Here is a 12,959-nt window from a genome sequence, read left to right as displayed (position 1 = left end):
ATCATGTCTCACAAATCTGTTAGCGTATTTTGATGAGAGCCATGAGGATTAATGAAGGAAGTGCAGTGGATGTTGTCTATATGGACTGAAGCAAGTCATTTGGCAAGTTCCTGCATGGCAGGCAAGTCTGGAAGGTTAGATCACATTGGATCGCAGGTGAGCTAGACAATTGGGTGCATCATTGGCTTTGTGGTAAGAAGCAGAAGGTGCGATGGGCATCATGATGGGAATAGATGGGCAAGTTGTTCCGGATGGACAAACTTCTTGTAGCTTACATGGACATCTTGAACACCATGGACAAGTTGGGCTGAAGGGTCTGTTTCTGTGCTCTATTACTCGATGACTATGATCTTGGTGAGGCTGTACTTGGATTATTGTGTTACCCAGCTAAGGGAAAGACAGCATTATGCTGCACAGACTGAGAAGAAGATTTACAACAATGTTGCCAGGATTCGAGGGTCTGCGTCATAGGACGAGGTTGGGCGCGTTAGTCCTTTGGGTTTAGGAGACTGAGGGTGAATTTCTGGAGGTGTATAAAATCTGAGAGACATGAATAAGGTGCATGCACGGTCCTTTTCCCAGGGCAGTGGAATTACAAACTAAATAGCGCAGGTTCTACATGACATGAGAAAGATCTAAAATGCACCTGCAGGCCAACTTCCTCACACAAGATATACGGAATGAGCTGACGCAAAATGATATTATAAAGACATTTGAATAGGTATATGGATAGATCATAAGATCATAAGTGATGGTAGAATTAGGCCATTCGGCCCATCAAGTCTAATTCGTTATTCAATCATGGCTGATCTATCTCTCCCTCCTAACCCCATTCTCCTGCCTTCTCCAAATAAACTCTGACACCCGTAATAATCAGGAATCTATCTATCTCTGCCTTAAATATATCCACTGACTTGGCCTCCACAGCTTTCTGTAGCAAATAATTACACTGAATCACCACCCTCTGACTAAAGAAATTTCTCCTCATCTCCTTCCTAAATGAATGTCCTTTAATTCTGAGGCTATGAGCTCTAGTTCTAGACTCTCCCACTAGTGGAAACATCCTCTCCACATCCACTCTATCCAAGCCTTTCACTATTCGGTATGTTTCAATGAGGTCCCCCCTCATTCTTCTAAACTCCAGCGAAAACAGGCCCAGTGCCGACAAATGCTCATCATAGGTTAGGACAGATGGAGAGGAATATGGGCCAAATGCAAGCAAATGAGATGAGCTTAGATGGACATCTTGGTCGGCATGGATGAGTTGGACAAGGAGTCTCTATCTGTGATGGCGGAACTGACATATGATGAAAGAATGGGTCGATTGGGCTTGTATTCATTGGAATTTAGAAGGATGAGAGGGAATCTTATAGAAACATATAACATTCTTAAGGGATTGGGCAGGCTAGATGCAGGAAAAATGTTCCCCATGTTGGGGGAGTCCAGAACCAGGGGTCACAGTTTAAGAATAAGGGGTAGGCCATTTAGGACTGAGATGAGGAAAAACGTTTTTATCCAGAGAGCTGCGATTCTGTGGAATTCTCTGCCACAGAAGGCAGTGGAGGCCAATTCAATGGATGTTTTCAAGAGAGAGTTAGATAGAGCTCTTAGGGCTAACGGAATCAAGGGATATGGTGGGAAAGCAGGAACGGGGTACTGATTTTGGATGATCAGCCATGATCGTGTCGAATGGCGGCGCTGGCTTGAAGGGCCGAATGGCCTACTCCTGCACCTATTGTCTATGTTTCTATGTTTCTATGCTGCATTACTCCATGATTCTATGGCATGGTTTCCAATTCAAGACCAACTTTAGAACTTGAAAAGTGACTTGTAACAAGTGATTTCCAAAAATGGTATCACGTTTCTGTAATCAGTGTCCTAATTAGTTCTTAGAAAGTGGTAGAAAAAAGCACAACAAAATTCCATCAGATCGGTTCTGAGGATAGTGCTATATATAGATCATACTACATTAATATCATTGTCAACCAACTCAGCTTTCCCCATCCCTGGGCATTCCATCTGTAATGAAATTAAAATTCTTTTTTTTCTTTCATTTTCAAAATTATATTTGAAATTATAATTTCTAAATTTTGCTGCCTCACAGCGCTAGAGACCCGGGTTCGATCCTGACTTTGGGTGCTGTCCATGTGGAATTTGCACATTCTCCCTGTGGGCATGTGGGTTTCCTCCAGGTGCTCCAGTTTCCTCCCACATCCCAAAGACATGCAGGTTTGTAGGTCAATTGGCCTCTGTAAATTGAAACTCAACTCTAGGAAGTGGATACGAAAGTAGGATAACCTAGAACTGGTGTGCATGGGTGATTGTGTAGATGGAACTGTATATACTGGTTTAAACCGAAGTTAGACCCAAACTGCTGGAGTAACTCAGCGGGACAGGCAGCATGTTTGTAGAGACCTAATGGGTGACGTTTCAGGTCGAGACCCTTCTTCAGACTCATTTACATTTTTGGAGAGAATGGATGATTAATGGTCAGCATGAACTCAGTGGGCTGAAGGGTTTGTTTCAATGGTGTATCGTTCAATTCAATTCAATTCAATACATCTGAAATATCTTCTTAGCTCTTCAGCTCTGAATGGGCAATCCATCAATGCCAGCCCAGGGTACACATTAATGCATTTGTTGTTGACTGTCATTATTCTGGAGTTGGGAATGAGAATGTGAGGTGACCACAGATATAATACAAGTGCATAGGAAGGAACTGCAGATGCTGGTTTAATGCTGGAGTAATAGCCCTGTCCCACGGTACGAGTTCATTCCAAGAACACTCCCGAGTTTAAAAAATAATCAAACTCGTGGTAAGCACAGAGAATGAACGTAGCGGGTGCGTCTCTTAGCGGCTCGTAACGCTAACGGCAGGTACTCGGGAAGACTCGCTAACGGCAGGTAAGCACGGGAAGACTCGTGAAGATTTTTCAACATGTTGAAAAATGTCCACGAGAGCCCCGAGTACCGACGAGTGGCCATTACCGTAAATCTCCAAGTTCGAATCAGGGCAAACTCGGGAGAGCTCTTGGAATGAACTCGTACCGTGGGACAGGGCTTTAACTCAGCGGGACAGGCAGCATCTCTGGAGAGAAAGAATGGGTGACACTTTGGGTCGAGACAATAACAAGTGTTGGTTGAGACAGAAAAGAATACAAGCTAAAGTCAACCCTATCGGAAAGCAATGTCTTAAAGAAAACTGAAAGATTTGAAGGATAAAGAGCAAACTAAATGAGGGAAAGAGTACTGTCTGTGAAAGAATAACCTGGAAGAGTTGAGATAAGGAGAATCACTTCACAAATTAAACTTTTTCATCTTCTGCCACAGCTGTGATTCAATTGTACGGCAGACCCCAGCTGGGGCTTTTGATTCTTAAGCAATAACAGACATCATGTCCAGACAAGAACAGCTGAAATCATAGTTTAAACCATCAAAGTCATCAAATTACATGCAGGCGTTTTTAAAATGCTTTTATCTACAATAGTTCTTGTGCAGCAATAATGAAGCTGTGAATTGGAATTCATAGAATCATAAAATCATAGAGTGAAGATAGACACAAACAGCCGGAGTAACTCAGCGGGACAGGCAGCATCTCTGGAGAGAAGGAATGGGCGACGTTTCGGGTCGAGACCCTTCCTCAGATGTCTCGACCCGAAATGTCACCCATTCCTTCTCTCCAGAGTTGCTGCCTGTCCCGCAGAGTTACTCCAGCATTTTGTGTCTATCTTTGGTTTAAACCAGCATCTGCAGTTCCTTCCTACACGAATCAGAGTGTGATACAGCATGGAAACAGGCCCTTTGGCCCAACTTGCCCACACAGGGCAACATGTCCCAGCTGCACTACACTAGGAATTGTATAGGGATTCATGTTAAGGTACTGTGAAACCACAATTGCAATCATATGTACATGGCAATTTTAAAACTGATCGTTTGTAGCTCTGATATCATGGGGCATTAACCTGCTGATCAACCTCCATGAGGCCCTCTGGTGATGACACTGCCAGGTCTATGTGAGGCCAGCTTACTTACATATGGTGGTTAGACACAACCCCGAGCAGAACTACAGCAGCAGGCTGCAAGAAAATCTGAGGGAGTTCATAGATACGGACTTAAAAGGAAATCTGACGATCATTGGATAAACTGAAATGACGGCATTTAACGCGAGAGATCAACTTTCATAATGAGAATAATAGATTTAGAGCATTGCTTCCAACTCATTATGATAAGTGTGCATGTCAGCTTTTGTTAAAAAATCATAAGGTCATAAGTGACAGGAGTAGAATTAGGCCATTCGGCCCATCAAGTCTACTCCACCATTCAATCATGGTTTATCAATCTCTCCCTCCTAACCCCATTCTCCTGCCTTCTCCCCATGACCCTTGACATCCGTACTAGTCAAGAATCTATCTGTCTCTGCCTTAAACATATTCACTGACTTTGCCTCCACAGTCTTCAGTAGCAAAGAATTCCACAGATACACCACCCTCTGACTAAGGGAATTTCTCCTCATCTCACTCCTAACAGAACATCATTTAATTCTGAGGCTATGACCTCTAGTCGTAGACTCACCCACTAGTGGAAACATCCTCTCCACATCCACTTTATCCAAGCCTTTCCTTATTCTGCATGTTTCAATGAGGTCCCCCCTCAATCTTCCAAACTCCAGCGAGTTCAGGCCCAGTGCCGTCAAACGAAAATGTACATATTTCTTGTATATTTTAAGGTGCAGAATAGATAATGATGAATCAATAATGATGACGAATAACTCATCGACACCAGATACTATTTGGATTTGCACGTTATATTACAGTTGAATTACCTGATCGTAGGTTTAGGGTTAGCTTTTGTGGTGCTATTTGTATGATGTCTTCCGACTCTATCATCACACGAGCAGTCAGAAGTTTATTGATATCCAGTCTCAATGAACCTTTGGGATTTTCAATATTTTCCATCGTACATCCTCTACTTTTCAGAGCTTCTATATCATCACAGCGTGCTGATGTCAATTCTCCTGGCTGTAAGAAATCCTATCAATAAAAAGGGATCACTTGGATTAGGTTTGTTTGATTGAATAGTGATAATGCACGGTCAAGTTTTCCTATTGTTTGGAGCTGAACAAAATGAGTCTTTTCTGTTTGTGATTCTTGTGTCCATCGGGATGCATCGCAGCTTGGTTTGGGAACAACTCCATCCAAGACCGCAAGAAATTGCAGTGAATTGTGGACACAGCCCAGACCATCACACAGACCAACCTCCCTTCCATTGACTCCATTTATACCTCACGCTGCCTTGGCAAAGCCAGCAGCATAATCAAGGACCAGTCGCACCCTGGCCAATCACTCTTCTCCCCTCTCCCATCGGACAAAAGGTAGAGAGGTGGAAAAACACACACCTCCAAATTCAGGGGCAGTTTCTTCCCAGCTGTTATCAGGCAACTGAACCATCCTAGCACAACCAGAGAGCAATCCTGAACTACTATCTACCTGATCGTGGGCCCTCAGACTATCTTTGATTGGACTTTGCTGGCTTTACCTTGCACTAAACGTTATTCCCTTATCATGTATCTGTACACTGTGGATGGCTCGATTGTAATCATGTGTTGTCTTTCTGCTGGCTGGAGGTTCCCTATACCTCAGTACACGTGACAATAAACTAAACTGAACTGAACTAATTTTAGTGGGAATAAAACAGACACATTCTCATTATCCTGATCTTTCCGTACATCATCTGAACTGAGCACTGACATTTTATGTGTGCCAAACACTCTGTTACAGCTGTTTCCCATCACCAAAGATAAGAAGACCATCCAGCTGAACATCTAGTGGCTCAGTAGAGGGCTCGGTGAACAAACAGAACAAATGAAGCACTAATACCATCTTTCTACACAAAACACTCCACTCGCTGTTTGAAACATAGCAACATAGAAACATAGAAGGTACACAAAAAAGCTGGAGAAACTCAGCGGGTGCAGCAGCATCTATGGAGCGAAGGAAATAGGCAACGTTTCGGGCCGAAACCCTTCTTCAGACTGATGGGGGGTGGGGGGGGGGGGGCGGGAACAAGAAAGGAAAAAGGAGGAGGAGCCCGAAGGCGGGGGGATGGGAGAAGACAGCAGGGGGACTGAGGATGGGGAGGAGACAGCAAGAACTAACAAAATTGGGAGAATTCGATGTTCATGCCCCCAGGATGCAGACTCCCCAATATGAGGTGCTGTTCCTCCAATTTCCGGTGTTGCTCGCTGTGGCCATGGAGGAGACCCAGGACCGAGAGGTCGGAGATGGAGTGGGAGGGGGAGTTGAAGTGCTGAGTCACCGGGAGGTCAGCTTGGTTATTGCGGACCGAGCGGAGGTGTTCGGCGAAACGATCGCCCAACCTCCGCTTGGTCTCACCGATATAGATCTGCTGACATCTAGAGCAGCAGATGCAATAGATGAGGTTGGAGGAGATGCAGGTAAACCTCTGTCGCACCTGGAACGACTGCTTGGGTCCTTGAACGGAGTCGAGGGGGGAGGTAAAGGGACAAGTGTTACATCTCTTGTGGTTGCAAGGGAAAGTGCCCGGGGAGGGGGTGGTACGAGAGGGAAGGGAAGAATTGACAAGGGAGTTATGGAGGGAGCGGTCTTTGCGGAAGGCAGATATGGGGGGAGATGGGAAGATGTGGCGAGTGGTGGGGTCACGTTGGAGGTGGCGAAACTGACGGAGGATTACTTGTTGTATGTGACGGCTGGTGGGGTGAAAGGTGAGGACTAGGGGGACTCTGCCCTTGTTGCGAGTGGGGGGACGGGGAGAGAGAGCAGTGTTGCGGGGTATGGAAGAGACCCTGGTGCGAGCCTCATCTATGGTGGAGGAGGGGAACCCCCGTTCCCTGAATAATGAGGACATTTCAGATGTCCTGGTGTGGAACGCCTCATCCGTGGAGCAGATGCGGCGTAGACGGAGGAATTGGGAGTAGGGGATGGAGTCCTTACAGGAAGCAGGGTGGGAAGAAGTGTAGTCCAGATAACCATGGGAGTCAGTGGGTTTATAGTGGATGTCGGTCAGAAGTCTATCACCTGCAATGGAGATAGTGAGGTCAAGGAATGGTAGGGAAGTGTCGGAAATGGTCCAGGTGTATTTGAGTGTGACATAGAAACATAGAAAATAGGTGCAGGATTAGGCCATTCGGCCCTTCGAGTCAGAACCGCCATTCAATATGATCATGGCAGATCATCCAAAATTGGTACCCCGTTCCTGCTTTTTCCCCCATATCCCTTGATTCCGTTAGCCCTAAGAGCTAAATCTAATTCTCTCTTGAAAGCATCCAGTGAATCGGCCTCCACTGCCTTCTGTGGCAGAGAATTTCACAGATTCACAACTCTCTGGGAAAAAAAGATTTTCCTCATCTCAGTTCTGAATGGCCTCCCCTTTATTCTTAAACTGTGACCCTTGGTTCTGGACTACCCCAACATGGGGAAAATTTTTCCTGCATCTAGCCTGTCCAATCCGGTAAGAATTTGATATGTTTCTATATGATCCCCTCTCACCTAAATTCCAGAGAACATAAGCCCAGTCGATCCATTACGTTGGACGTTTCACTGGAAGCGCCAATGGAGAATCACATAACAGGAATAGTGATCAAGATGCACCTCCCTGCTAACTCAGAACATAGTGGGAAAAAAAGTCAGCAAGGCTATGTCGGCTAGTTACGTCTGTACTCAATGACACAAGAAATAAACACTGGAGCATCTTGACCCTGATTCACCATTCAATAAAATTATCACATCTGATCTTTGGCCTCAAGGGTGGTGAATTGGTGGAATAGTGAAAGGCTTGGAGAGACTGGATGGAGAGGGTGTTTATACAAGTGGGTGAGTCTAGGACAAGATGGCGTGGCCTGGCCCAGTCGCCGTTGTGTTAGCTCCGCGGAGACTGTGCGTACTTTCATTTCACTGCTCATCTTGTATGTGTATCTGACAAATAAACTTGACTTGACTTGACTTGACTAGAGGTCATAGCCTCAGAATTAAAGGACATTCCTTTAGGAAGGAGATGAGGAGTAATTTCTTTAGTCAGAGGGTGGTGAATCTGTGGAATTCATTGCCACGGAAGGCCATGGAGTGGATATTTTAAGACAGATATAGATAGATTCTTGATTAGCATGGGTGTCAGGGGTTATGGGGAGAAGGCTGGAAAATTGGGTTGAGAGGAAGAGTCTGAAGAAGGGTCTCGACCCGAAATGTCTCCCATTCCTTTTCTCCATAGGTGCTGCCTCACCCGCTGAGTTACTTCAGCATTTGGGTCTACACCCGAGAGATAGATCAGCCATGATTGAATGACGGAGTAAACTTGATGGGCCGAATGGCCCAACTCTGTTCCTATCACTTATGACCATATGAACTCCACTCTCCTCCCTGATTCCTATAACTTTTGATCGCTGCATAGTCAAAAAGAAAATCTTATCCTTGAATAAGTTTAATGAATCAGAATTCACAGCTCTCTAGGGTAGGGTAATTCCAAGTACTCCTAGCCCTCTGTGAGAAGAAATTCTCTCCTCATCTCAAATTGAAAATGTCAATCCCTTGTCTGGAGATCATTCTCAGCCCAGTCTAAAGAGGATCTCAACCCGAAACATCACCCATTCCTTCTCTGCAGAGATGCCGCCACCTCCAACGTGACCCCACCACTCGCCACATCTTCCCATCTCCCCCCATGTCTGCCTTCCGCAAAGACCGCTCCCTCCGCAACTCCCTCGTCAATTCTTCCCTTCCCTCCCGCACCACCCCCTCCCCGGGCACTTTCCGTTGCAACCGCAAGAAATGCAACACCTGTCCCTTCACCTCCCCCCTCGACTCCATTCAAGGTCCCAAGCAGTCGTTCCAGGTGCGACAAAGGTTCACCTGTATCTCCTCCAACCTCATCTACTGCATCCGCTGCTCTAGATGTCAGCTAATTTACATCGGTGAGACCAAGCGTAGGTTGGGCGACCGTTTCGCCGAACACCTCCGCTCGGTCCGCCTTAACCTACATGACCTCCCGGTGGCTCAGCACTTCAACTCCCCCTCCCATTCCCAATCCGACCTCTCCGTCCTGGGTCTCCTCCATTGCCAGAGTGAGCAACAGCGGAAATTGGAGGAACAGCACCTCATATTCCGTCTGGGGTCCTTGCGCCCCTATGGCATCAACATTGAATTCCCCCAATTTGGCTAGCCTGTGCTGTCCCCTCCCCTTCCTTCACCCTCTAGCTGTCTCCTCCCACCCTCCCATCCGCCCACCCTCGGGCTCCTCCTCTTCCCCTTTTTCCTTCTTTCTTTCCCCACCCCCCATCAGTCTGAAGAAGGGTTTCGGCCCGAAACGTCGCCTATTTCCTTCGCTCCATAGATGCTGCTGCACCCGCTGAGTTCCTCCAGCAATTTTGTGTACCCTGGTGCCTGTTCCGTTGAGTTACTCACATCTTCAGACCTATTCAGAAATATATGTCAATTCAGAAAGAGACTTATGAGCCTGTCCCACTTAGGCGATTTTTTTAGGCGACTGCAGGAGACTATGCAGTCGCCACATGGTCGCCACATGTTCGCGGGTGGTTGCCGGGGAGTCGCCTTCATGGTCGTGAGGAGTTCCCGCATTCTGGGAACTAGTCGCGGCCTCATTATGGTCGCGGCAAATTTTTCAACGTTGAAAAATTAGTGGCGACTAGAATGAAGCCGCCATGGAGAGTAGCGAGAATTGTCGAGCCGTAGGTGGGTCGCCAGGTGGTCCTAGTGGGTTGCCAGGAGGTCGAAGGTTCTCAGAGGTTCTCGTAGGTTGTAGCCGATGCTGACCGGTGAATTTCATTGGCTCATTGGGGAAAATAAAGGTAAGCAGTAGTTTTCAGAACCAAGGATAACCAACGGGTAATGTTAAATGTCCGCCGAGCTTCACAGCCGTGTATCTCTGGCTTCTTAAAAGTTGTCTCCACTCCTTCTTCCCCCTTCTCCCCCCTCTTCCCCCCCTCTTTTAAAGGACTTACCATACACTGTGCTTTCACCGTCTTAATTACAGCGCCAACCTTCCTGTTCATCGCGGTGTGTGTCTTTATCACCTTGGCTTTGCACCGTGTGAATTTTGCACGGGCTGGTGAAGGAAGCGATGTGTTTGTGTGTGTGTTCCACTCTGACAGTCGCTGGTCCAGTTGCCGGTTTTCAAGGCGACTGCCGGCAACTTGACAAAATCGCCAAAGTGGGACAGGCCCATCAGTAGATCAATTGTCCATTGTAAATTTCCCGAGTGCGTAGATTATTGGTTGTATATGGCAACGTAGATGGGAATGTGGGTAAAATAAAATGGCATTGATGTGGAATTGGTGTCTCTGTCCCCATTCATCCCACTGCTCCTACGGCGTTTCTGCCAGAACACTCGGTCCTTAGCGCTTGGGTAATCACTGCCAAAATTAGCTGAGTGATCAGCTTTTTCACCCAGAGAGTTGTGAATCTGTGGAATTCTCTGCCACAGAAGGCAGTGAAGGCCAATTCACTGGATGTTTTCAAGAGAGATTTAGATATAGCCCTTTGGGCTAACGGAATCAAGGGATATGGGGAGAAAGCAGGAACGGGGTTCTGATTGGGGATGATCAGCCGTGATCATATTGAATGGCAGTGCTGGCTCGAAGGGCCGAATGGCCTACTCCTGCACCTATTTTCTATGTTTCTATGTTTCTCTGTTTCCTGACAGCTTGTAGAAAGATGGTATTAGTGCTTAATTTGTTCTGCTTGTTCACCGGGTCCTCCACTGAGCCACATTACATTACTCCTATTTTGTTCTCCATAGCTTGTTCTCCATTTTGTTCTCCATACATTCCCTTTAACTCCCACCCCTCCTAATTCTACCACTTACTCTTGCATGTTTGGCAATATACACTGACTGGTTAACCTTCCAGCCCATATTTCACTGTGGAAAACAAAGCCCCAGGAGGAAATGTTTGCAGTCAAAGGTCAAAGTGCAAATACTACGCAGACACCACAGAGGTCAGAATTGACCCCAGATCATTGGAGGTGTGAGGCAACAACCCTACTGTTGTGCCACTAGGCCACCACTTTGTGTCTATGTAAGCATTAAGACCTAACAAGGGGAAATTTCTGCAGAATCGACATGGGCTGAGAATACGTTACGTCCATTAATCTGCATGACCACTTGTGACCTGCAACTAGAGCAATTGTGGCCTTTTGTGTCTTTAACCAAGTTGCCGAGTGCTTTGTAAGGAATGTGGGAACCAACGCAAGGGCACACGCAAAATGTACCATATCCAATTCAGATCACAAGGGGGTACTATTGTTACAGGCTGGGTTATGACATTAGATGTTGAGTATTACATCCTGTATGCAAGATGCTGAAATGAGAAACATTTCTGACCTTGAGGGAATATCTTGTAACAATGCGGGATATTTGTTTTACATTGCCAGTTATTAAATATCCATGCAATTTGATCAAATATCTGGGAGAATTGCATCATTCACATAGCTTACACAACTTTCATATTTTTATTATTTCACAAGCTGGGCAGGAAAATATAATTATATTGTTTATATAACACTATTGACTCTTGTCTCTTGCTATTTGGTTTACTGGAAACAGCTCCCCACAATTCAAAATAGTCTGAAGTGTTATAATAGTATTGAGGTGTTACTATAAACCCCGACTTAAGTACACAGCGTTTTGTCACTTCTGATATATCTCGTCAAAAGGTGTTATCCTCCCGTGAACAAGGGTCTCGACCCGAAATGTCACCCATTCCTTCTCTCCAGCGATGCTGCCAGCATCTCCGGCATTACTGAGTTACTCCAGCATTTTGTGTCTGTCATCAGTTTAAACCAGCATCTGCAGTTCCTTCCGACACTTATCCTCTCGTGTGTTGGTCTGTGGCTTATTACAGAAACTGGGGGTCACAGACTGTGAGGAAGGCTGTCAGAATATACAGCTAGGTATAGATCAGCTACAGAAACGGGTGAATTAATGGCAGATGGGCTTTGATCTGAGCAAGTGTGACCGTGTTGCACTTTGGGAGGTCAAATGTGAGGAGAAAATATACAAGTAATGGCATGACCGTTAACAGCATTGATGTACAGAGGGATCTTGGGGTCCAAGTCCACAGCTCCCTTGAAAGTTGCAACACAAGTGGTGATAAAGAAGGCATATAGAACGCTTGCTTATATAGGTTGAGACATTGAGGGAGGCAAGAGTTAGAAAGCCATGATGCAACTTTACAGGACTTTGGTTAGGCCACATTTAAAGTACTGTGTGCGGTCTGGTCACCATATCAGGAAGGATATGGAGACATTGGAAAAGATGCAGAGGAGGTTGAGCAGAATGATGGAGAAACAAAGAGCAGATGCTAGTTTATACCAAAGATAGACACAGAGTGCTAGAATAAATAAGTCAGGCAGCATCTCTGGAGAAAAAGGATAGGTGACGTTGACCAGAATGATGCCTGGATTAGGGGATTGGTCACAGCCTCAAAATTAAAGGACGTTCTTTTAGGAAGGAGATGAGGAGGAATTTATTTAGTCAGAGGGTGGCGAATCTGTGGAATTATTTGCCACACAAGGCTGTGGAGGCCAAGTCAGTGGATATTTTTAAGGCAGAGATAGATAGATTCTTGATTAGTATGGGTGTCAGGGGTTATGGGGAGAAGGCAGGAGAATGGGGTTAGGAGGGAGAGATAGATGTTATCATTTCTCTTCTTCTTGGGTATGGCGTGCACAGCCTAAAGTTGTAGGACAACTTGTTCTGTTTGATCTTCTGTTTGTGCACGCCAGGTTGATTGCATTCGTGGAAACAGGGTTGACCACATGAAGGTTGCAATCTTCCTACCCTAGCCATAATTGAATGGCGGAGTAGACTTAATGGGCCGAATGGGGTAATTCTTCTATCACGTGATCTTATGAATATCACTTGCTAGCTCTCACCGCTGCCCTCCCCCTACCCCTTTACACTCGCTACTTCCC

The 12,959-nt window shown here is 45.9% G+C and overlaps 1 protein-coding gene across 2 annotated transcripts in view; it reads right to left on the bottom strand.

Annotated features, from left to right (window-relative positions):
- The window catches only part of LOC116986433 (integrin beta-1-like), a 136,216-nt gene that overhangs the window by 94,120 nt on the left and 29,137 nt on the right, over window positions 1–12,959 (bottom strand). For both annotated transcript variants that reach the window (XM_033041972.1, XM_033041979.1), the window contains exon 4: window positions 4,823–5,030. In XM_033041972.1, coding sequence (XP_032897863.1) covers window positions 4,823–5,030 — 208 coding nt within the window. The remainder of the gene's footprint in view (window positions 1–4,822; window positions 5,031–12,959) is intronic.

Source organism: Amblyraja radiata, chromosome 2 (genome assembly GCF_010909765.2).
Source record: "Amblyraja radiata isolate CabotCenter1 chromosome 2, sAmbRad1.1.pri, whole genome shotgun sequence".
Classification (NCBI taxonomy): domain Eukaryota; kingdom Metazoa; phylum Chordata; class Chondrichthyes; order Rajiformes; family Rajidae; genus Amblyraja; species Amblyraja radiata.
This window is presented reverse-complemented; position numbering and strand designations above follow the sequence as displayed.